Source organism: Netta rufina, assembly GCF_964035555.1.
Source record: "Netta rufina genome assembly, chromosome: 12".
NCBI lineage: Eukaryota > Metazoa > Chordata > Aves > Anseriformes > Anatidae > Netta > Netta rufina.
The window spans coordinates 20,032,324-20,056,419 of NC_140135.1; the positions used below are offsets into that span (position 1 = coordinate 20,032,324).

The window sequence follows — 24,096 nt, forward strand, 5'->3', positions numbered from 1 at the left end:
TACTTTTCTAATTTTTCATGTATTCTGTGCAGTTAAGACAGTTCTTATAGTCAGTCTATGAGTTGGTGAGATATTTAGTATTAAAAATAGGTGTCAGCCAAAATCCTAGTTTTACCAAGAATTTGCAATTGATAAAATAACATACTGAAATAAAAGACTTAACATAGCACTTAGGTAGTCTTTAAATTCACAAGAGACTGAAATTTTGCCCTAGTCCTGACATCTGTTTCACATAACCAGAAAAGCAGGTTGAAGGATTGGACCTTTCATTCCATTGTGTGAAAACTGAAGTGCTGTTTTTTTCTTACAACTTTATATTATCTACAGTGATTCATCAAGTGAATATTCAGACTGGACAGCAGATGCTGGAATTAATCTCCAACCTCCAAAGAGACAAACCAGGCAGGCAGCTCGGAAAATCTGTAGTAGTTCTGAAGATGAAAATATGAAGGGAACAAAAGGAGTGGAGCAAAAACGAAGGAAACTTAAGCAGCCTAGAAAAAAGGTTGGCATTTTTAATTTTCGAGGGTCTTTTTGACTTCGTAAGTCATTCCCCCCCACCTTTTTTTTGGAAGTTCTTGTGTTTTTCCTAATAAATGTTAAAGAAGACACATAGAATATTTCTATGGAAAGAAACATAACCTCTTTATTTTTGATCTTTTTGATGTTCTGATAACAAACATTTCTTACCACCTGTGATTTAGTTGAGGTTTTTGGAAAGTTTACATTCCAGCATTTGCTTTGCCCTTATATCTAGTTATTTTAGTTTGTGCTGTTTTATCAGTCATTTATATACTCTGCCATAGTAATTGCAGCTTGTGCTCTCAATATAATGTAATATATTTTAGAAACCAAGTGGGCTGCTTTCGATGGAAGGTGAACCCAGTGAAGAATGGCTTGCCCCCCAGTGGATCTTGGATACTATACCCCGCCGCTCACCTTTTGTCCCACAAATGGGAGATGAGGTAATAATGACCGTAGCAATATTTAAATTCCTACCTAGGCTGCTGAGATTTAAAAATTATTATTATTATTTATTAGGACAATTAAATCTAACAATGCTTTCAGTGAATCATGCTCAAGATAGGCTGAATTGGGATTTTTTTTGGGGGGTGGGGGGAACAGGACTATCAGTAAAATAAAATAAACTTATTTTTTATAATTTTTTTTTTTTAAGATCATATACTTTAGGCAAGGCCATGAAGCTTATGTACGGGCAGTAAGGAAAGCAAAAATTTACAGTATTAACATGCAAAAACAACCATGGAACAAAATGGAACTCAGGGTGAGTTAAATGGATACTTAAAGGTGCTGAATGTCTTTGTAGACATAATCTTACAGCATGTTTTTCCAAAATAAGAGTATTCGAGATTGTTTGGGCACGTGTTAGGTTTACAAAGTTCTGTTGTTCTGTTTGAAGCACTGAGTCCCATAATGCTGAAAGCACAGTGTTCCCCTATTTTGTGCTGCTTTACTCAGATTTCATATCAAGCATAGAGCAAATGTGTGCTAATATTCATATACATAGATGCCAGTGGTTCTATTAATGAAAACAATTGCTTTACTGCAAAAATACCCAGTTACTAGTGCTAGATATTGAGTGATTCCAGCTGTAGTCTTCAAAGGCATCCCCAGAATGCCTTTCAAAGGAAAAGGAAATGTTATTTCATGTAGGATAGAGATCTTAACACCTGCTCATGCTGACAGGATGTGATTGTACAAGGCTATTATTGAATTTCCACTTTAAAAGGAAGTTTCCTTTTACTTCCCTTGTATGTTGCTATGCAGGGGTGAGAGGCTCTGGGATTACTCAGGCATAACCTTTGGTGCTGTTAGTGTGATGGAAAGCATAGCGTGATGTGTTCCTCAGAATCTTCTTAAAAAGTTAAATAGGTTGTGGGTGTCATGTACACAAACATACCAAGGGAATAAGCATCTTGTACCATTTTCATTTTTCTTTTTAAGGAGACGGATTTATTGTTAGGTTTTGGTAAAGACAAATTTTATGGGTGAAATTACCTGGTCTGCAAAGTAGAAACAAATATGTTTTTTATTTATAGGTTTGGTACTTTAACGTGGATGTTCCCATTGTTAGTATGTTAAAATAATACTGTTCCATGCTTGTCAATACATAGGAACAAGAATTTGTGAAGACTGTAGGAATCAAATACGAAGTTGGGCCTCCTACACTCTGTTGCTTGAAGCTTGCATTCCTAGATCCGATCACAGGCAAAATGACAGGAGAGTCATTTTCCATAAAGTGAGTAACTGAAATTCTGATGTTCTTCAAGATGTTTTCTTGTGGTTTAGCAGCTTCCCCCTTTTTCTTTTTTTCTCTTTCTAGACATGGTGGTGGTGTTAATTCATCATTATGCCAAGCCTGAAAAGAAAATGCTTGAAATTTTGTGTTTGGAGACTGTCTGTATTGTACATGGGGAACTATGCTTGTGGGTAACAGAAGCAAATTTTTTTTCTGTTTCATGAAGGTACCACGATATGCCAGATGTTATTGACTTCCTTGTGCTGCATCAGTTTTATAATGAAGCCAAAGAAAGGAACTGGCAAATAGGTAATGACTTTTTTTCTGTTTCACATGTTTTGCAACGTTTCTACAACTATTTAATAGGTTAAAATGTGGTGGTTGTGTTTTTTTTTTTGAGTTTGTGTGGACAGCATATATTTTAGACTTACTAGAGTGGGGAAGAGGTTCTTACAACAAATCCTGACATTTAGTTATACAATTCTCTTTCAAACATTTTTTTTTCTTAATGTAAAAGAATTTTATGATATTCCATTGTTTTAATTCATGCTAAAAATTCTAGAAGATTATAATTTTTATTTTGTAATTAACGTAAGGATCTTACATTTATTACTCTCTGATATTCCTTTAATGCTGCTTCAGTCTGACTTTGCAGTCAGACTGTGTATTTGTGATTTGTGATGATATTTGTAAGATGCTGTACGTTGTATTCATAACACGATGTAAAAGCACTGTGCCACACATGTCATCATAGTAAACATTGGAAACTTTTATTTGATGTTTGCTACAAGTCCTACGGCAGAAAAAGTGAAATGAGAAATCTTGCTCAGTGCAGTCTTTTTCATTACAGGGGATAGATTTCGCAGTATAATAGATGACGCTTGGTGGTTTGGAACTGTGGAGAGTCAGCAGCCTTTCCAGGCGGAATATCCTGATAGTTCCTTCCAGTGCTACAGTGTTCAGTAAGTACTTACATAGCTGCAATATTTCGGGCATGTTGACATACTCTGGGTTTTCTAGGTGTTTACACACAACTCGAAAGCGTACCTTGAGAACAGGGTCCTTTTTTCCATTTAAAAATATAGTAAGGCATTATTTATTTATTTATGACCTTATTCCTAAAACACCTTTAGCCTAAACAGCTGTACGGTGAACACATAAAAGATAGAAGAGAAAAAATAAGGAGTTTGAAACTAGGTAGTGACAAGTCTTGTTTCTAGTAGACACGACCTTTTTAAGACCCTTAGAGGAAAAAAATGCATCATTATAATCAGCCAAATGAAAAAGTAAGTGCTTGAATTTATGTATTTCAATGGATTTTATTTTCATTTTTAAAAGCTGGGACAACAACGAAAGAGAGAGGATGAGCCCATGGGACATGGAGCCAATTCCAGAAGGAAGTAAGTGTGTTTTGAATTCATGTCGATACATAAATAGTTGTGCATCACTGCTAGTACTTACTGTTGTTGAATTCTTCATATTTAGCTGCTTATCCAGAGGAGGTTGGTGCTGGAGTCCCTGTGACTCCAGATGAGCTGACAGCTCTTCTCTACAAACCCCAGGAAGGAGAATGGGGGGCCCATTCCAGAGATGAAGAATGTGAACGAGTAATTCGGGGGATTGAGCAACTTCTTTCCCTTGGTATGTTTGGAGAGAAAAGGTGGACGTATTAAGAATATCAGCATGGTGGCACATGATGGAGGGGTAGATAGGGTGGAGTATTGGGCATTTGAAAATTGCCCAACTAAATAATTGAAAAGAGCCTTTTAAATTTCATGTGATGCCCTTTTCAGTTGTGCTTTCCTGCTCCTGGGGCTTCACCTGTTCCTTTCAAGTTGATGGGGATTCTGAGTGGCTTGCATATAAATATAAATGAGTAAAACAGAATTAATCTGCCAAAAAAACAACTGACAAATTCTTACCAACAAATACCGTGTGACTAGTTTCAGAACATAGCTGTTTAATAGTACGAATGATTTAAATTCTGTCCTATGCATAGGACACTTCTGTATACTTAGCTATACTTGGTTTATGTTGCTTGTTGTAGTATTCCTGTTTTACATCCATAAACCATGTTACTTTTCAGCAATACAGTTGGCTGCTGGCATGGAAGTCTCAGATGTGATACTTACACTTGAAAAAACATTTTTTGTTTAATTAACAGACAGTACAAGAGGTACAATCCTACCCTTTGGGTAATGACGTATCCAGCTGTAGAGCTGTATTGCTTTTGCTGAATTCTTAGAAAGGAAACGCGGAAACTATTAAAAGTAATTATAACTTTGCTTCTGGTATCATCTGAGGCATCTGAATGATTCTGATCTTTTGTCTTTCAGACATTTCTAATCCCTTTGCTGTTCCAGTGGACCTTAGTGCCTATCCCATGTATTGCACTGTAGTTGCTTATCCAACGGACCTCACCACAATCAGGAGGAGACTTGAAAACAGGTTTTATAGGTCGGTTTGATTTTTATTTGTTTGTAATCTACATTTACTGTAGTCTATTTGAGGAAAACGCTTAGCTGAATAACATGTAATACCACTTAGGCAACATATTTCTTTGGTTAACCAGGAGCGTAAGGTGAGATTCTATTTGGCTTTGTACAAAGCAAGTCTTGCAATATAATAATTTCTTTTGTGCACACCATTAGGGCAAAAGCTGGTATATCTGGATCTGGAGGTTCGGTTGTTTGTTTTTTTTTGTTTAGCATACAGAGCCTTAGTCCCTGAATGGCATTGTAGGCAGAGTGTGTTTGATTTGTATCTCTGCTGCCTTTGAACCAGATACTTGGGTTGTACTGTAGCTGTTAGACATGGGCTAAATAGTGCTGTAAACTGGAAGTCTCCGTTTTTCCAGTTAACTTGGGGATAAATAATATCTTTTCCTATCCTGCTCTTTCTTCCCTCTGGGCATCACTTTACCTGTAAGGCTTTCTGCAAGTGGGAAGAGCCAGCAGTTGTCTTTTGTAGGTTTGTTTTCTTTCTATTCATTGCCAATTTGAAGAGGGACTTTTTTCCGCTACAAAGTGGATCTCAACCTGGCACACTGGGATAGTAAGCAGTGTGTGAACAGAAACCACTTACCTGTGTCCCTGGCAACCTGTTCTCCACATACTTGGATTACCTAATTCCTTTTTTTACTTTCAAACTCAGAAGACAAATAATACACACCTTCATCTCCATCCTTTTTTTTTTTTTTTTTTTTTTTTTTTTTTTTTTTTTTAGGAGAATCTCTGCGCTGATGTGGGAGGTACGCTACATTGAACATAATGCCAGGACTTTCAACGAGCCAGACAGTCCTATCGTCAAAGCAGCCAAAATCGTAACAGATGTCTTACTCCGCTTCATTGGGTAGGCATGGTTTTCTTACTTCACAGATCTGACATCTTGAGTCCCTGAGAAATTTGGTTATGTATTTTGACTTTTGTTACTGCTCTGCAGGGATCAGAGTTGTACGGATATATTAGAAATATATAATAAGGTGAAAGCAGAGGACCTGAGCAGTACTGATGAAGAGGAGGAGGTAAGACCATTAAGCGTGACCATGAGAAGTTGCATTTTTAAATTCAGTACCCGGAAGAAGTTTGAGAAGATTTTTGCTGAGTTTTTATTTTATGGGTAGTTGCTTTATATTTTTGAGATAAGCCTGTTTAGGCCATTTGATCGCTCACCTAGGGCAAAAAGCTCCCTTCAGTAAGTAAAAATGATTCTTGGAGCTTCCTGTTTTTAATCTTCTCTCAGTACGTGATATTTTGTTGTGTGAGGAAATATTAGTAAGTAGGGAGAATATGAGCTGGAGCTGTTATTCAGGCTGATGAACTAGAAGGACAGGTTCTCCTGTTGTCAGGGAAGAAGCAGACCTGATTTTCTTTCGTAATTCTCTGTCATTTCCCATTAGTTGTACAGTGGAATGAAGTAACAGGTAAAAAAACAGGGTAGATATCACTTCCCTTAACTTCTTCTCTCTCCTTACTCTTAATCCCCTTAAACATAGTTTGTAAAGACTTTGAAGTGTGGTGTAGTTTCTGTTGCAAAGCAGTGATCTCTTATAACCCAAATTGCTTAGTTGTGTTTTTTTGTTTTTTTTTTTTAGTGTTGTTTTCTAATACATGAACTACTGTAAGATGTAGTTATGAGGTTTCTTTGCTCCTCCAATCTTCTGACGTTTTCCATTATTGCAGTATTGAAATATTAAAGTTAAACCTGATGCTGGTTGAATACCTACATGCTTGTGACTAGTGCTGTTACCTTGGATTAGTATTAGAACTTAAAATCTTGAGTATAATGCTTGGTGTCAAGGAGGAGCACTTAGATGTTCCTGGATACTTTCAAGTGCTGCACACTGACCACCAGATTTAGGATCGAGAGGAAACTTTAGCCCAAGTCAGACTGGCTGAAAACATTGGAATTTTTTTTCTGGACTGGTAGGAAGCTTCATTTGGCAGTCACTGTGCTTCTGGTATCTTTTGCTCTCTTTCTGAGATGCATTGTTATTGTAGTTTTTGCATTTTACAGAAGTCTTAAATGCACTGCACAGTACTACAAATGGTTTGAGATGGTTTAAGTGGCAGAGTAGCTGCTGGCTCTGAAATAGGCCTCTCTGGCTTCATGTCTGGATTTTGGCAGCACAGGAGTGGCATTGTCGTGTTGGGGTCCAGTGTATTTATCTTCTTTCCTGTTCTTTCTGATGTACTGTGTGAGAAATAAGTTGTTTTCTTTTTTTAATTTCTATTTGTTTCTTTGTTCTGTGTTCTGTTATAAAAGTTATCCTTTGTGTAGCCAAATACAAGAAGATTTTGTTTTAAAATAAGAAAATACTGTGAGATTCCTCTGTAAGAGCTCTTAAGCAACCGATTCTCCCCTCAAAATATAATTAGTAGTAGAAAGTTTTGTACAAAGGAGTTGTTTCATTTCTGGATCCAGTTTCTGAAAATAATATTATCTACACTTAATGTAAGTAAGAGACTACACAAAGTCTGAATAAACTCAGCGAACATTTAGGAAGAGGTATACAGCTGTGCACCACTGGGAATTAGCTGATTCTCAAGGACTGAAAATAAGCCATTAATATTTCTCAGATGTTTCTATGTAATTTCTGTGGAAGCAAACTTAGAAAAGAGATGGAGCAGCTTATCTTTTTTCCCCCTGAAGTTCTGTAAGCTTGAGCTTGAAACTAACTTCTGTTTTGCTCGAAATATTCTTTTAATTTGAATAGTTTCTAATTGTGCTTGCTGTTGTTTTTCGTTTTGTTTGTTTCAGACTGTTTCCATTGCTGTGTGTGTATACAAGCATGCATGTGTAATCATTACCTTTTCCTTTAGGTGGCAGAAGTAGATGTAGATTCAGATGCTCCAGGAACTTCCTCTGGGAAAAGACGAGTGAGTAAATATTTCTAGTTGGTTTAGCTTATGAGACAGAGAGACTGGGCACTGAAACACTCATTTAGGTCTGGAACATGTTAAATTTGTCAGAGCCTATAGTCTGCAGTTCCAACCATGTGAGTTCAGTTGTGTACATGTATATGGGTAAGTGGTGGCAGACTAAGGATGCTGCTGTGCAGGTAAATTTAATTGCTGAAGCATCTTTTTGGTTGATTGATTTGAAAGATATCTAGAACAAATCTAATTTGCCATCAAATCTGGGAGAAAACTGACAAAAATAGCTAGCCTGGATCTGAAATACTGTGTACTTCATGTGGGTTTGAGCAATTATATATTACCAAAAAAAGGCACATTTCTGCAATTTGCATTCTGCATATCATCGTGCCTTCAGCTGTTTTAACCTTATTGCAGTTCTGTTTTTAGTTGTGGAAATCTGCTTCAACTCAGAACACTAGTAAATTAATGTGAACTTAAAGTGAAAAATCTGAATATTCTGAAAGATGACAAAATCCATCTGTTTCCTTGCAGGTAAGGCGACGAATAAAAAGACAGCCCATGAAAGCAAGTCCTGATGCTTGGAAAGAGCAATGCAAACAGCTGTTAAACTTGATTTATGAAAGAGAGGACTCTGAGCCATTTAGACAGCCGGTTGATCTGTTCTCCTATCCTGTGAGTACGGCTTCGGTACTCACAATTTTGAAATCTACTGTTCATCCTTTGCCGAAGTTCTGTGCTGGACATGTTTGTAACCTTGGCATTTCTGAGCTGTAAGGGACCATGTTCAGTGCAATGATGTTTTCAGAGAATTATCTACAGTAACTCTCCAATCTCTGTCCTAGGTGGAAATAATTAGTTAAGAGCTGCTGTTGTGGATGATACCATAGATGTTTTCATGATCAGCCTCAGGTGTTGTTATCATCAGTCTTTATTATTTTTTTGCATGCTCTTACAGGATTATCGAGATATTGTTGACACTCCTATGGATTTCAGCACTGTGAAAGAAACCTTGGAAGCAGGAAACTACACTAGTCCGTTGGAATTTTACAAAGATATTCGCTTGATATTCTGCAACTCTAAAGCTTACACTCCTAATAAAAAGTCTCGAGTAAGTAATACGTTTTAATTTCTTCTTTGTAAGGACCATGGCCCTGCGTATTAAACCAGATGCTTTAGTGGTAACAAAATCACATCTCCAAAAGACACCATCTAGCATAGATAAGAATGTTTAAAAATTTGCCTGTAATTTTTATGTAGAAATAGAAGCATTTATAAACTATTATGAATAAAATACATACCAATTAGGATTAGGTTGCGCTGCCTTTACTTAGAGCATAAATTTCACAGACGTGTTAAATCCTACATGTTGTTATATGTGGCACCTAACGTGGTGATGCAAAATGTTTTATTCTAGCCACTGTCTATCAGCAGGAAGAGCAGAGTGTGGCAGGGAGAGCTTTTAGTGCAAGTGTAAATGGTGCTAGGTGGGAGGCAATGGGAGATAGCATGACATTTTTCATCTCTTGAGGAGCAGTACTCCTTGCTCACCAGCAGAATAATAGCTACTGTGCTCTGTGAAAGCAGGGTGATGGCAGTAAACTTGAAGTAGGGTGATGCTCTGGGAGAGGGGAGCTCCAGATAAGTGTGAGTGGGTGTGAGAGAAAGCACAAAACTGCTGTTACCAAAGGTGGGTTCAATTATTCTGGTGTTGTATAAAGGACAAAAGGTGGGCTGGGGTAAGCTCTGAAGATAAAGACCAGTAACTTTTGCATACTTAACAGAGGGAAAGGTGGTAGAGGATTGCAAGAAGACAGGTGATTTGAGATCAGTGTATGCTTGACATCCAAGTATGCTTGGTAGTGAGTTATTTACTGCTGTGCGCTCCCTGGGAACTTCCCTGTGTATTTATAACTGAACAGCTGATGAGTCAACTCGCAAATTGCTTTAATAGAGTGGCCCGTCAATATCCATTTGCTTAAATACTGCGAAGAGCCTCAGTGGGATGATCTTTGCGGGAGGGCTGGGGCACACAGCTGGGCCTTCTGCCACAGTGGGTTCATCCACTGCCAAATGCCTGTCCGCATCCTGAGGGTTTCTAGCTTTGTTTACCATCTTTGCAACAACATCCCAAAACTACTGGTTTGTCATAAGCATGAAACATCTGAAGTAAAATCTTGAACAGAATAGTCCAAAATACAGAGAGCACCGTAAGTGCATTTGTGAATGAGGGTGGTCGGAGGTGAGGCCCAGGAAGAGGGTGAGGAAATGGCTTAAGGGCATCTGGCTTCTTGAATTTGGGAATGAGGACATTTCAGCTGGCGTCTCCATGCAGCTCTGTAGGGATGAGCGTAAGGACTCATCACTAGGAAATTACAGCAAAAAACAAAGATGAGTTGACAGTGAAGTTCATTTGTACTTTCCCTTGGTATTTCAATTTAACTTATGGAGTGCCTCCGTGCTATATGGAGATTAACAATGAAAGGTATATTTCAGTAATCAAAATACCAATTTTCTTTTAGCCTTGTAAATATTTTGTACTGTAAATAATTAAATCTTTGTCCAAACACACTTTCTGTCATAAGAATGCACATGCGTTTTGAAAGGAAGTTATCTGTAAAGAGCCCTGCAGTTGAATGTCACCATTAATTTTTCTTTTGCACTGCAAAGATTAAGTCTCTGCAGCTTTGTGACGGCTTTCTGCTGATCTTCCAGATAACCAAGCTTTAATAATTCTGGCCACGCTTTCTCATTCCAGATATACAGCATGACACTTCGACTATCTGCCTTATTTGAAAATCATATGAAAAATATTATCTCTGAGTACAAGTCAGCGATGCAATGTCAGAAGAGGAAAAGGCCACGGTACCGAAAACGGCTAAGAAGCAGTAGCAGTTCCCCATCAACTAGCAGAGCATCTAGGTAACGTAATGATAGTCAAATGTGCTATCAGTGTCATTTGAGATATGTCAAGACAGTGGTAGGCAGACCTTTGTGAATAAGCAGTCAGTTAATGGTATTGCTCATTTCCTGACACAGTTGCTCTTTTGGGTGGTAAATTTATGAGCTCAAATCCCATCAAAACTCACTTTGTAGTTTGGGCTTAATTCTGGTAAGCGAAAGGCTATATAATTACAAGTGTTCCCTCTGGATAAATTGAAAAAGTAAGTTTTTTTTTGCCTTTGTTTAGTAATGGTTGAAAAAGTGCGGAGTAATGCTTTTCTGAATTCTGTATGTTAGCTGTGTAAACTGAGTAGTTCAGTTTTAAAAGGTGAGGTTAAAAGACCTCACACACCTTGTCCTTGAAAACTCAAATGCCTTTATCAAACAGAATGATATTGTTACTGTTTTTAGTGTTACTACTTCAGTACAGGCACTGGGGAAACAGAAATCATTTGTGTTACAAGTCTGCTGCAAAAAAAAACAAGGCACTGCAGGGGAAAATGTTTTTGTGTTTGAGTCCTTCGGAACTAACAATTTTATCTTTCTGGGATGCTTTGTATCGTCAGTCCAAAAGGGAAACAGAAGCAAATGAAGATTCAACCTAAAACCAACCAGAATACCTCACTGCCTTTGACTAGGACTAGCTCTTCAGTTTCATCTCACGGTGAGGAGGAATTTTCTAATATGCATTCTTTCTTTTCTAGCAACTTCTTTGTGCAGAGTGATGAAAAAGCTGGTGCATATTTAATGTTCAATTTAAATCCTATAATCGTAAGACACATGCAAAACCTACCCGTTGAACAAGCAAGTAGCAAGATCATGTAAATATGTGTTCTGTAGCTCCTGTTAGCAAGACACGGCCCTCCATCTGTTGATAAGTTATTGGTAAGGTGCAGAAAATATTGAAACTTGGTCTGGCCTTACTAAGAATTAATATAATTACAAGAATCTGGACTTCCCATACATGGGCTTCTCTCATACAGCAACTACAAACATGTTAAGTTTACTTTGGATTACACCTTGGATGAGTCTGTCTCTTCATGACTGGAGAGGCAGCTGGGTGAAACTAACCTCCTGACTTTCAGGCCACTGACTTAGGTGATACAAAACCTCCCCAAAACGCCTTACATTTCAAACGTGCAACTAGAGAACAAAAGATACTCCGTCAAGTTAGCGGTGTCCCATCTTAAGTTTCAGATACCACAGAGGAACCTTTGGGTTCAGCCACTGGTGAAGAGTTGGAAGGTCAGCCGTCTTCCTCGGGCTCAAATGCACAGAACCGAAGTGGAAATACCATCGATCCAGGGAAAAGTAGACCGATCAGAAGTAAACTGACACCAGTGAAACAAGGTGGGAAAGAAGTATTCTGTTCTTCAGATGACTGCTTTCACTAGAAATGGAAGGTGCTGCTTCTGGCTGATGCTTATGTTTTTCTTGCCAGGGTCTAACGTTATGCTGTAGCCCCAAACCACACTGCAACTGTTTGCCACAGATTCCACAGAAATTCCCTGGCCTTTTGACAACGCATGTTTGTTAGGAAATAAGCACTACCTGCAGAGTGTTGTTTTAATATACGTTTTTAGGTTTGAAGTAGATTTTGGAGGTGTTTCTGTCTTGACACACTTGGTAGGATTTGTCTGACTAAATGTTAGATGTTTGTGTCTGAGCAAATCACTCTGGTCTCCTGGTTTTGAATGGATTTGCATTGGATTATTAGTCAAGAGAGTCAAGCAGTCCATGCTTCAGGATAAGATGAACAGCGTTTACTTCTGTTTTGATAAATTTTCCTCTTAGGGTACCCGTTTCCCTCCACAGAACATAAAGGTTGCCTGTGGTGACTAGCTCAGAGTTGGATCATCCCCAGGGCACATCACAAAGGCGTGAGGCGAATCCCACTTCTTGTGGCCCAGTTTGGTTCAGGCACGATGATGGTAACAGGATTGTTTTGTGTTTGCTTAGATCACTCTCCTGATGGACCACTTACAAATGGTGATGGCAGAGAACCTCGGACAGGAGTCAAGAGGAAGCTAGTAAGTGCATCAGAAGATGAGCATCTGGAGGAGGCAGAGGAAGAGGAAAAGAAGAAAAGAGACTTAAAGGAGAAGTCTGGTTTATCTTCATCAGAAAGTGGGGAATCAGCATCCAGTTCAAGTTCTGAAAGCAGAAGTGGCTCTGATTCAGACTCGGAATCAACATCTAGAACAGATCAGGATTACATTGATGGAGACCATGACTACAGCAAAGTTGTGCAATCCAAAAAACCCAAGAGAAAAATCAAAAGAAAAGTCACCAGTGGGAAGAGGAATTGGCAGGGCAGAGGGACAGGGAGGAGGGGTAGGTGGGGGAGGTGGGGCAGATGGAGTAGAGGGGGAAGAGGTGGAAGAGGTGGACGAGGTTGTGGCAGAGGAAGAGGTGGTGGCAGGGGAGGAAGAAGAGGCCGGGGAGGCAGAGGAGCCTCGCGAGGAGCCACCAGAGCGAAACGTGCCCGAATTACAGATGATGAATTTGAGAATCTGTTTGGAGGACAATTTGGTGAGAACGTCTTTGGAGGCCGATTCAGTAGGCCGCCTCGAATCAAAACAAGGAACGAGGGCAGGAGAACTGTCCTGTATAACGACGATTCTGATAATGACAATTTTGTGCACACCGAGGATCCTTTGAACCTTGGTACTTCCAGGTCAGGCAGGGTGCGGAAAATGACAGAAAAAGCCAGGGTCAGCCATCTCATGGGATGGAATTATTGACAGATGAAAAACTTTGGAACAATTTTAAAAGAACTTCAATGGCCTTCTACTGCAGGGATTTTACCAGAAAATCTACCAAGCAAGTTGTGCGGGGACTCCACTCATGTCTCACAGTGGTGCTTTTCCATTATGTCAGTTTGCGTTTGTTTTCAAACTTCAGATCGCCACACTTCATTGGTCAAAAGAAGCCTTATTCATTAGGCCTTAAATTACAGAAATTCTTCCCCACACACTACGAGTTCATCGCATTAAAGAGGCTTCCAGCTTCTCAATAAGAACATGATATTTTAAATCATGATTATGACTTCTCTCCCTTGTTTTGTTTTTGTATTATAGAAATAGCACCTTCTTACAGAGTTTTTATGTGGTTTCTGCCATAAATCCTTATACACAGTAATAATTATAACTTTTGCACAATACACCAATCCTAAAGGCAGCTATAAAATGTTTACAGTTTCTATATTGTAAGAAGGATCTGGATTATTTTAATCTTCCCAGGCCAAACAGTCATGAATTGTGCTGAACTGAAGTATGTCTATACTACAGTTACGGGGGTCCTGACGTGCTTTCTATCGGTTCTTTATTCGTGTAAAAAGTGACAAAGGGTTGGTGCCTTGTAAATATGTAGCAAACCTTTGATGTGGTGTGTCCTATGTGTGCATTAACTTTATTAAAAAGAGAATACTTGAGAAGTATGAATATCTAGACGAAAGGTGCCAAATGCAAAAGTTACTTGCATCTATTTTCTTTTTGTCCTCTCATATTTTTATAGTATTAATAGAGATTGTGCAGCTAAGGGGTAACTTCAACATTTGAAAGGTTCCTCCTCTTCAAAGCATAACGTGATTTTTAATAGTAGCTTGGCTACCTCTATTTACAACTACTGGAAACTTAAAAGAAAATAGATGCTATTATTCAGTATGTGTTGAAGAAGAGGCAAGCAGGAGGGCAGAGAGATGGAATTGCTCGCTGAGTTGTACAGTAACTATATCTCCATTATATCGACACGATGAAAACAAATCCAAGTAATGATCAGTTTTCAGAAGCATGATGTTTGCAGCAGGTGGTAGTTTGTGCAGGTAGGCCAACTGGCTCCCACACGGTTTTGCTGTGACTTAACTCGGTGCAAATCTGTGGTGGTTTTAATTTGTCCCCTGGAGCTGAGGGGGAAGCTGAACTGAGCTCTGGTGGCTAGCAGTGCTGGTAGCTTTCTGTTCTCGTCCTCCAGACAGACTCTTGTGTCTCAAGCTTCCAGAAGAGAATTCGTGTTGCACTGTACTTGTTATACTGAAAACTGCAAACTTGAAAACAGAACTCATTTGGGTAGGAATAGTGCAGTTTGTGACAACGCAAGGGAAGTCGGTAGTGTCTTTCCCCAGCGAAAGGCAGCGGTGTCAGTGAGCAGGACCAGGGGATTTGTCGTGGGGTGAGCTGGAGCTGGGCAGCCTCTTTGCTGAGTAGGGTCTGGTTGAAATATATATGGGACTTCAGTTGTCTCCTGTTGTTGAAAAGAATCTGACAGTTCCAGCTTGGTTAAGAGAGTACGTTGGTTTACAGAGAGAACAAATGAAAAAAAAAAAAAAAAGAGGTTAGAAATTTTTAGTGGAGTTTTTCAAGATTTCTTTTTTAAAAAATTTTTCATCCAGTATCCTTAGGTTCATCTGTGCACGGCTTGGTCAATAATTCTGGAAAACCTCAGGCAGCAAAGAGTGACCCATGTATATTCTCAGATGCAGAAGGAATTTAATTTTTGACTTTCTATATTAAGCACTAGCTATTTTATCTCGCTTTCCAAAAATTCTACTTAGATGCAAAATGACTTGAAAAAAATGCAAAGGTTTAGTTTTGTGATGGAGGAGAGTATATCCTAAATTGCTCAGAGCATTAATATGAGTTTATGGTACAGTAGAAAAATCACACTTTTCTAATAACTGTTTTGAATCAGCCATAATCCATTTCTGGACTTAATTCAGTTGTGTTTTGATGGGAATATAGTGCAGAGGCTCTCCTAGTTCTGTATTGGGCTTTAAAATATAAACACCCGTCCTATCATCTCTCTCTCATATATATATAATATATATATACATACATATATATTTATAAAAAAAAAAAAAAGTGTTATTTCTTTGATTGGTCCTCCTACATACGGTAACCAGGAATAGCATGTATGCATCAGCTCATAGTCAGAATCATACCCATTTTAGATCAGTCCTGTTGAGCTAACGTAAACACTATGGTTTCTGTTCTAAAGCCTGAAAAGCTTGAAATGCAAAAGAAATGCTTTTCTTATATTTCTGACTGGCCGAAGATCCACTTCCTTATTTATTTTGTGTAAGGGTCGGGGGGAGGTAAACACGTGGATTCCAGAGAAATCCTTTTATAAGTTGTGTATTTTAGCAACAATTAGAATAATATTAAATATGTTCTCAAATGTATCTTTTCTATGTAATGAAGTACTGTGAAGATAACAGTGAAGCATCACTTTACTGTGGCGTAAGTATTAATCATACGTGTTACATGATTACGAGCTAGACAGCAGGGTGTGCTAGAACAACAGAACTATTGCTTATTGTAAAAGAAAATGTGTATTTTTTTTATTTTTTATTTTTTTTGGTGCATGAGAACCTTTTTATAAGCATGAAACAATAACTTGGTTTTAGCTACGTTCTTCTCGCTTGGTTTGGTATCTGGGTTCTTCCCCTGAGTTGGGCAGTTGGTTTCTCGTGGCCTCGTTCCGCGGCAGAACGGTAACTGTAGGAATTCGGGCGCTTTCTCTCAAACCCCAGATCCTGCTAGGAGCTGCTTATGGTTGCAGAAAGCCTGATCCCAGCCCAGCAGGTGCATCAGGAGCAGTAAGACGATGTAAGCCGGGCACTGGCAGGGTCCCCGACCCCAAAGCCGCGTGCTCGTGCCCTCGCTGAGGCGCCGGCAGGCCGCAGCGCCCCACACGCGCTCAGGGCCGCGGCCTCTCCTGCCCACAGCTCTGCTCTGTGTAGCACTCCCATTTCTCCTGGACCAGGGCATCCCTGACCAAGCTCGTTTTGCGGTTCCACTGTGCCATCGCATCGTTTCGGCCCCCACTTGGCCCGCCTTTAGCTTTCTGTCATGCTTTGTTTTCCTGTTTGCCCGTTGCGCCCCTCGTCTCCAGCCTCCCGTTCCTGCCCCGCAGGTTACCTGTGAGGCTCTGGGTGTTTTCTGACACCTTGATGAACGTTGTTTCAGCCAGACTGTTAGGGTGTAAGGCTTAATTCGTTGCCTGTTGTTTGTCAAGGAGCTGAACTGTCCCGCGACTTGCCACTTTTTGTATGTCTGCATTACCTTGCTCTTAGCTTCTCGGCCGCCCCTCGCCCCGATGGGGCACTGTGCCCACCATGCTGTGTCTACTGAATTATTGCTCTTTTTTTTTTTTTTTTCCCTTGCTGTATGAATTTAACGTCAAATCTGTGAAAGTTGTGGGCTTCCTGCCTCACAGGGTATCTCTGTTGGAAGTGCCCATGGAGCTTCTCTGTTGGTGCTGGGGCTGGGGCTGGGGCTGTGCTGTTTTATCGCTCCTTTTGTCCTTGTTTCCTTCAAGCCGTGTTGTAGGTGTTGTGTGTGTGTGCTCCGCCTTCCCGGTGCCACATTCCTCTTCTCTCTCATCTCTCCTTGTTGCTGGTAGCCCACCCGTGCTCCTCTTGGAAGCTCCCCAGGGCAGCGGTGGCCTCAGGGGCAGCTTCCCCAGGTTCTCCACATCCCCAGCGCTTGGGAAGCTGTCCTCTTTTCCTAGCTTTCCTATCTCATCCCAAGTAGAAATGCCTTCTTTGCTTTCAAACTTCCATTCCTTAACTGCAGATCACAAGTTTGGATAAAGAGAGAGCCTGGTGGGCTTGCTTAATGTAGCATCGAAAATCTTGGGTTGCTCCTCCTACTAACAGGAGCTGGCATAGGCGTAAGCAGAGGCCACCCCCATCAACTCCCCCCTGCAGGTGAACAAGCTAAACAGAATCATTAAGAAATAATAACTTCTGGAATGATTTTTGGTTGCCTAAAATAATCTTGTGTCCTTTGCGTACTTTAATTCTCCCTGACCGTGTTCTTAAATGCACACCTCAGGTGCTTCTGCGTGCGGGCTGCTGGGTTCAGAGCACTGAAAAGAGCCGACATTGGGCGCGTAGTAAAAATTGTTCTGGAGTAATTTATAAAATATGGAAAAAGAAACTAAAATGTGTTGCTTTTGTCAATGTTGGAGGCTCTGCTGACCTCAGAAAGCAAGATAACCTTGGCAGGCATGTAAGGTACTGCTCCTGGATGGCTCTGAGCGTCTCTGACAACTTCAAAATCACACAGAACTAACCCGAGAAAATAAGTTTAAATCTCTAATTCCTGATAAGGACCCAAGATTGCTGTTCCGTCTTTAACCTGGGTGGTCAAGGACAGGGAAAACCAAATTGCTGCAGGTGTAGGGATGTCTTGTCAGCCCTGACTGGGGCGTCCTGCTACCGCTGGTCTGTGTCATCCGTTCGGTGTTCTAGAAATGTGTTTGTGCGTTTACATTTCTTGATTTATTTTTTATTTTTTAAATCATCGTGCAAAGTTTTATAAAAAGCTAATTATTTACACGATAGACTGAAGGAGCAGTTAACAATCCAAGGCTAAATCTCTATTTAGTATCGTAGGGAGCTGTCATTGTGTTCTTACAAGTATGTATTATAGAAAATTACTGCGCATGTGCGATAGATAATTTTCAATATTAGTATACCAGAGGTTTACACATTTGAAAAAAAAAAAAAAAAAAAAAGACAAAAAAAAAAAACTCCTTTATGTACAGTAAGTAACAGCCTGCAAAACTTAGTCTGAAAGTTGTCTTTTTTAGTATTAGAAATGCAAAGACCTGTTGGAAGCTTGTACATTTTTACTGTGTCATGTTCAGCCCACAGCAAGCGTACACAACTGTGCTCTGAATCCCTGAAAACGTTCCGGTGGAATTGCTGTCACAGCCTTAACTCTAGTGTTATAAAAATGGTGCTTAAATACATTTACGTGCGTGGATGTGGGTACCTGACCAGGCTTTGTGAGAATTTCAAGTCAAACGAAGCTGCGCTTGCGAGTTAACGCTCCTGGCTAAGAACGGCGGCCACGTGTTAGCCAATTTCCAGCCTGTGGCTGGCCGGCAAGTGGTTCAGCTCGTGGGCAACCAAGAGCAGGTTGGCTTCTTGGTGTGCTTTGGGACCTGGCCACCCTGCTGGCTGCGGGGTCTGGCGGCCGGGGGGCTCGGGCTTCCTCGCCCCGCTGGGAAACCCAAAGGCGCCGACCCTCTTCTTCAGACGGCCTCCTGAGAGCGGGGGCTGCTCAAATCCACCCCGAGCCCCCGGGCTGGTTTTGTGTTCTCCTCCGTAGCGATACCGACACAGAGCTCTTCATTCCTCCCCGAGTCCTTAGAGCAGACGTCACTTAGAAATAGCACTTGGTGTTGGAGCAGCGACATTCACGTGATTTAGGCTCTACAGTTCATGCTCTGGATGATTTAAAATACTCCAAAAATGCACAAAGCTATTAGAATTATGTACTTTATTGATTTTTTATTTTTTTTTTTCAGGTGATATTTATGCCCATATCTTCACATCCGCTATCTCAGGTCCCTTTAAATGAATACTTCAGGGATTTTGATGCCACTCGTTGGCAGACCAAATGTAATATTTATATGCAATGAGCTGTTAGTTTTTGTATTGTACAAATGTAAATTTGTAAAGATTTTTTTCTAGAGTTTTTTTGAAGTCACTTATGTAATCTAGGATGTTTCATTTTCCAGCTGTGGGATTGTCTTAATAAAAAAGATAAACTCTTCCTCTGGTTTTGCATCGCTTACTAAGGGGTTTGGGATTAAAAAGACAAAAAAAAAAAACAACAATCGGCTTTCAACATGAAAGCACTTGGTGATTTAGCTGGATAATTCTACGCTTACGAACAAGGACACCTGTATAAGTGGATAAACTTGGACAATTTCTGGGAAATTGGCTCGCTGAGGCCTTGGGGCTAGGAAAGGGGAAGCTGGGAGGTGATGGGGACATGGCAGAGCTCAAGGGGGGTGGGATGAAGACCCCGCAGTGGGGTGGCCGTGGGCTGTCTCTGCTGGGCTTCTGGTGCCAGCAGGGCCTGAAGGGGGCTTGGGCTGCCCATGGAGGAGCCCCCTGGAGCATCTCCCTGTTTTACTCCTGATTTCATCACCTGTTTATACACTTCGAGCTGCAATGCGTTAATTCCTGTGCACCATGAGAAAAATCCAATACTCTGTGACACTGGACTGCTCTGTTTTCCCTCTACTGCTGAAGAAAGAAGGATAGATATTGCCCAAGGAGTTTTTAAGCAAATTTCCTTGCTGGTTTCAGCATGGCTTCTTCCTGCTGGGCATGAATGCCCCATCAGTCGTCGTGCTGTGGTTTTGTGCTCTGCTGCCACAGGGCTCCAGGAAAATACGTAAATCTCTCTTTGTGGTGATGGGAAGATGGATTTTGGGCTCCTCTGAACTCTTATTTTAATTTTATTTAATATTATATTTATTTTATTTTATTTTTTTTCCCCAGAGCTGTTGCTGCGTGCTTGCTGAGCTCCCCAGTGCAATGCAGCCATTGCCTGCTGCAAAGTCCATGCAGGAGCATTTTACTTGACTCTCATTTTCTGCTGCGTCGAACATTTCCCTTCATTTTGTGTGTTGATCTTGGCACGCAAAGCATGCTCATTTTTTTTATTTATTATTGTTTTCTTGAAGGAGGTTTAGGTATAAATAAATATTTTCATAATTTGTAAGGACTCCTGTGCTTGGCGGGCAAGGTGTGGGGCTCAGCAGAGCCAGGTCCTTCACCCTTCCCTGCCCTTTTGCTTCCAAATGGGGCTTCAAAAGTTGGATATTTCTGCATTTAAAGCTGGCGTGGTGCAAAAGGGACAAGAAGTTAGGGATGAAGGTGACCTGCGGCTGGTCTCCAGCAGCAAGAGCAGCAAATTGAGCGGTGTCCCATGACTTTCCACACCAGGATGGAGTAACTGGGCACCAAAATGACTTTTTTCCTTGCTATTTCACGCTCAGCTCAACCTCAAAGGGGCTACTTTCAACATCATTCGCCCAATCTTTCATGCAGAGCCTGGCAGACGGAATAACCGGGGTGAAGAATAGCAAGAATGGAGGAGCAGGGAAGATAAACAGGCTTGATAGCGCAGCATATAAGCTGCTTGTTTTGTGCTGAAACGGGAACATGCAGGCATTTTTTTCCAAAAGAAGCAATTAACACTTTTTAAATAGCTATATTATGCAGTCAAAAAGAAAAAAAAAAAATGCTGTGTTTACTGCAGTTGGGAATGTATTAGGTTTATTCACTGTAACAAAATGGATTTTGTTTAAGACGGGAAGAGATAAAAGACTCTCAAACCAAACTTCTGATGAAAGTTCCTGAATGTATGACTGAGTGAAGGAGGAAAATAGATTTGTTAGCGTGGACAGCAGCTATTAGTAAGTCTGCTACATAAATGCTCTCTGATTCTTAAAGATATTCGGTATTAGGAGCGTTTTGTGATTTCAGAGACAAGAGGCTTCTTGTTTGCACCAAAGTTTCCCCAGTTCTTGTCGCAGCACCTGCAGGGCGGCTGGGATCCCCTCGGTTCTGCTCCTGCCCCGTGTGGGTGCCCCTCACCTCCCCTCTTCTTCCCATCCTCCCTAACTGTGCCCTGCTTTGTTTTCACTTACAATCAATTATTTTTTTCCCCAATCATCTCTCTCCCAAATTCTTTTCCCCAAAACTACGCCTGTTTTTTCTATTGCTAAAGACAATTCTGCCGCAGATACAAATAAAGATGCAAAAGCACCAAAGTGTCCTACACCTCTTGGTGCAGGTGGCATTGGGTCCACTCCAACCGTGGGCAGAGCACAGAGATCTTCGAGGACAGAGACGTGGGGTGGCAGCTGGAGAAACTCAAGTGCAAGTTGGCCGCAGACGGGGCCTTGAGATGTTTCCTCTGCTTTTGCCCCATTTTCCTCTGTCTTAACCGTGCCTACTTAAAGTTTAAAACATGTAAATCGCGAGCACAGCAGATGTGCATCAATCTCCTGCGCGAGAGAGAGCTGCGGGATTGTTCCCTTTTGTCTCGGGGCTGGTGAAAAAGCGCTGGAGGAAGATGTTGAAATGGGCACCCCGTACGTACACCGCCGCACAAGGAAGCGTGCCCGCTCTCTTGTGCTGCCACATAATAGAGTTAAAAAGAAATAAGTCTGATTTCCATACTGACTCATTGCTCGCACTTTGTTTAGCGACTGTTGAATCCAATTTCGCTTCAGCTGGTTGCGAGGCAGTGACAGGTGCAGAATATCCTCTTTTTGTTCGCACGGCAGATGCAAGCAGGGGAGAGAGCACTGTGTTTCGAGCCCAGAAAGCACCAATAGAATAACGTCAAATTAAGACTAAAACATTTTCTGATGAATAAAAGCAGAAGCATACATTTCCAGGAAGAAAATATGTCCTACAAGAAACCCAAGTTTTCAAACTTGCAAAATGGGGATTTGTTTCACCACCAGACGTTTATAATTTATTTTAATGTTCTTGGAGCTCGAGTGGCAACAGCTTTGCAAGTGGGGAAGGGGCAGGCTCCCTTTTGGAGCCATTCCTGCTCCTCTGCCACCACGGCTGCCCGAGGTTCACTCCCAGCAATACTGCATATTCCTTCCCAAACCCACAGTTTCAGCGTGCCCAGCACATGGAGAGAAACCAGGCGTGGACCCAGCACGTTGGCCACAGCCCATGCGTTTCTCACCGTAGCTCGCTCTTCCAGACGCCAGCACCACAAGGTGCCTGGGCAGGAGCTGGTTTTCTCCCTCCAAGAACATTTCTATGTCTTGGGGTGTCCCTGGCCTATATCAGAAAGTTCAATAAATTTGGTTTCTTTCAAGCATTTTCCTCAAAATCTGGTATCTCACATGTAGGCTGTTGCTAAAAGCGGGGAGGGCATTTTTCTTTTTTTTTTTTTTTTTTCCTTTAAATGGCTGATTTTCATTTAGGAAAGGCTAAAATAAAGGGAGTGGTTTCACTCGAGTTTGACCACTTCACAGCTTTTCCAGCTGGGGACCTGCAGCGGGGCAGGAGCGGCCGTGTTAGTGGCAAGCTCTGCTCCAGGCTCCGCCGGGACCCCTTCCCATCCAGCACCAGCACCAGCCCTCCGTGGAGGCAATCGAGACTGGGAATGTCCTCTTCCACCCAAAAATCCCCAAGAAAACACAAGAAACCACAATTTCAGCATGTAACAGAGCAGCGAGATGAGGCACCGAAGGCAGCAGCCCATTTTGGTGCACTGATGGGAGCGGGGCCTGCCGATCAACCTCACCCCAAACTGGCGTATTTCCACCAGCCTGCCGTGTAATTAAAGCCCTTTATGCATAGTAATGGTTGCGCTAATTAAATGTTGCTGTTTATTATTAAATAATGGAGCTCATTAGCATGTGCTGTGCTGCGGAGATGCTCGCGGCGCAGCGCCGGTGCCCGGCTCGACCCAGCCGAGCTGGGGATGCGCTGATCCCAAACCGGTCCCCGTTTTGTCACGTTTGTGCTGACAGCATCGAAGCATCTGGACTTGTCTGGGCAGAGGTATTTTAAATTGGGAACATTTTAATAGGCTGTGCAGTGAAACATCCATATGCATGCTGCTTGGGGTCACTTTCGATCCCTTTACAGCGTTCCATAGGCACTGGAAAAATCGGATCTCCGGCACATTCCCACGGGGAACATTTTTGCATTTGTACAAAGCTAAATTGATTGCAAGCATGCAGCCAGTACTATGGCAAATTTAAGCTTGTTGTTTTGCTGGTACATCGTATAACAATGTTTTTATGAAAGCTGTGTAGTCGCTACACAGATAATTTTCAAATTTCCTGAGCTAAGCTGAGCAGTGGCGTATTAAAGATTCATATATGTTGAAATATTCACAGTATAAAGTCTTAACACACACACCAGTAATTCAAAAACACTCCAGCCTTTGGGTCAAAATACCAGCTGGGAAAATAAAAATAAAAAAATAAATAAATAAATAAAAAACCAAACACGAGGCAGTGCTGAAACCCGACTTGTTTTTACCACTCTGTTGCCCACAGCCCCGGTGAATCAGAGTCCTGTTTGCTCCTCGTTTCGTGTAATTTATTATCAGCGGGGCCAGCTGGGACCACTGTGGTTAACGGACTGTCAGCATTCCCATTACTGGCGCTTTATAGCTCAGCCATAAACGTTTACTCAGAACTGCGATGTTCCAGACCCTGTGCTTAGGAAGGCTTCTTCTTTTTCCCCCCAGAACTTTACTTTCAAGCGGTTTCTTTAAATAAAAGCTAATGAAAATAAGAATCTCTAAAGCTAGAGGCTTGTGATGGCTTCTTTATCCCTGGAGGGAGGCAGGGAGCTCTCGGAGGCACCTTCGTTACCTATAGCTGCAAAGCACGTGGACGCTCACCAAAATAGCTTCGTGTTAGTTCAGCAACATATGGTGGAAAACTGCAATTATTTGGAAGCGAGGTCGATCATTTACATTTTCACATAGAGTCTAAAGCGCAGAAATCCACCCCAAGCTGTAGAAGCCTTGCTCCTTAGGTGACACGAGAGCAGACGTCATCACCACGAGCAGTGTAAAGTCCTGGGGGAGCCGACCTCTTATCAAGCAGCCGGGAATATTTTTAGATCAGTGGAGGACTCAGGACCTTGCACCTTCGCTGGAGGCTTTCTCCTCGTTGTGGCTGGTGGTGAAAAGATCCCATTAACACAAAGTTACACTC

At 41.3% G+C, this 24,096-nt stretch overlaps 1 protein-coding gene across 3 annotated transcripts in view; it reads left to right on the forward strand.

Moving 5' to 3' along the window:
- The window catches only part of BRWD3 (bromodomain and WD repeat domain containing 3), a 52,669-nt gene extending 33,605 nt beyond the window's left edge, over window positions 1-19,064 (forward strand). For 2 of the 3 annotated variants that reach the window (XM_084293978.1, XM_084293979.1), the window contains 18 exons: window positions 328-505; window positions 849-965; window positions 1,178-1,285; window positions 2,136-2,260; window positions 2,487-2,569; window positions 3,111-3,222; window positions 3,599-3,660; window positions 3,746-3,901; window positions 4,597-4,717; window positions 5,486-5,611; window positions 5,702-5,783; window positions 7,582-7,638; window positions 8,170-8,310; window positions 8,594-8,746; window positions 10,394-10,557; window positions 11,145-11,242; window positions 11,770-11,928; window positions 12,538-19,064. In XM_084293978.1, coding sequence (XP_084150104.1) covers window positions 328-505; window positions 849-965; window positions 1,178-1,285; window positions 2,136-2,260; window positions 2,487-2,569; window positions 3,111-3,222; window positions 3,599-3,660; window positions 3,746-3,901; window positions 4,597-4,717; window positions 5,486-5,611; window positions 5,702-5,783; window positions 7,582-7,638; window positions 8,170-8,310; window positions 8,594-8,746; window positions 10,394-10,557; window positions 11,145-11,242; window positions 11,770-11,928; window positions 12,538-13,322 — 2,827 coding nt within the window. In that variant the 3' untranslated portion in view covers window positions 13,323-19,064. The remainder of the gene's footprint in view (window positions 1-327; window positions 506-848; window positions 966-1,177; window positions 1,286-2,135; window positions 2,261-2,486; window positions 2,570-3,110; window positions 3,223-3,598; window positions 3,661-3,745; window positions 3,902-4,596; window positions 4,718-5,485; window positions 5,612-5,701; window positions 5,784-7,581; window positions 7,639-8,169; window positions 8,311-8,593; window positions 8,747-10,393; window positions 10,558-11,144; window positions 11,243-11,769; window positions 11,929-12,537) is intronic. The other variant, XM_084293980.1, reaches the window with a different exon arrangement.
- The last annotated feature ends 5,032 nt before the right edge of the window (window positions 19,065-24,096 follow it).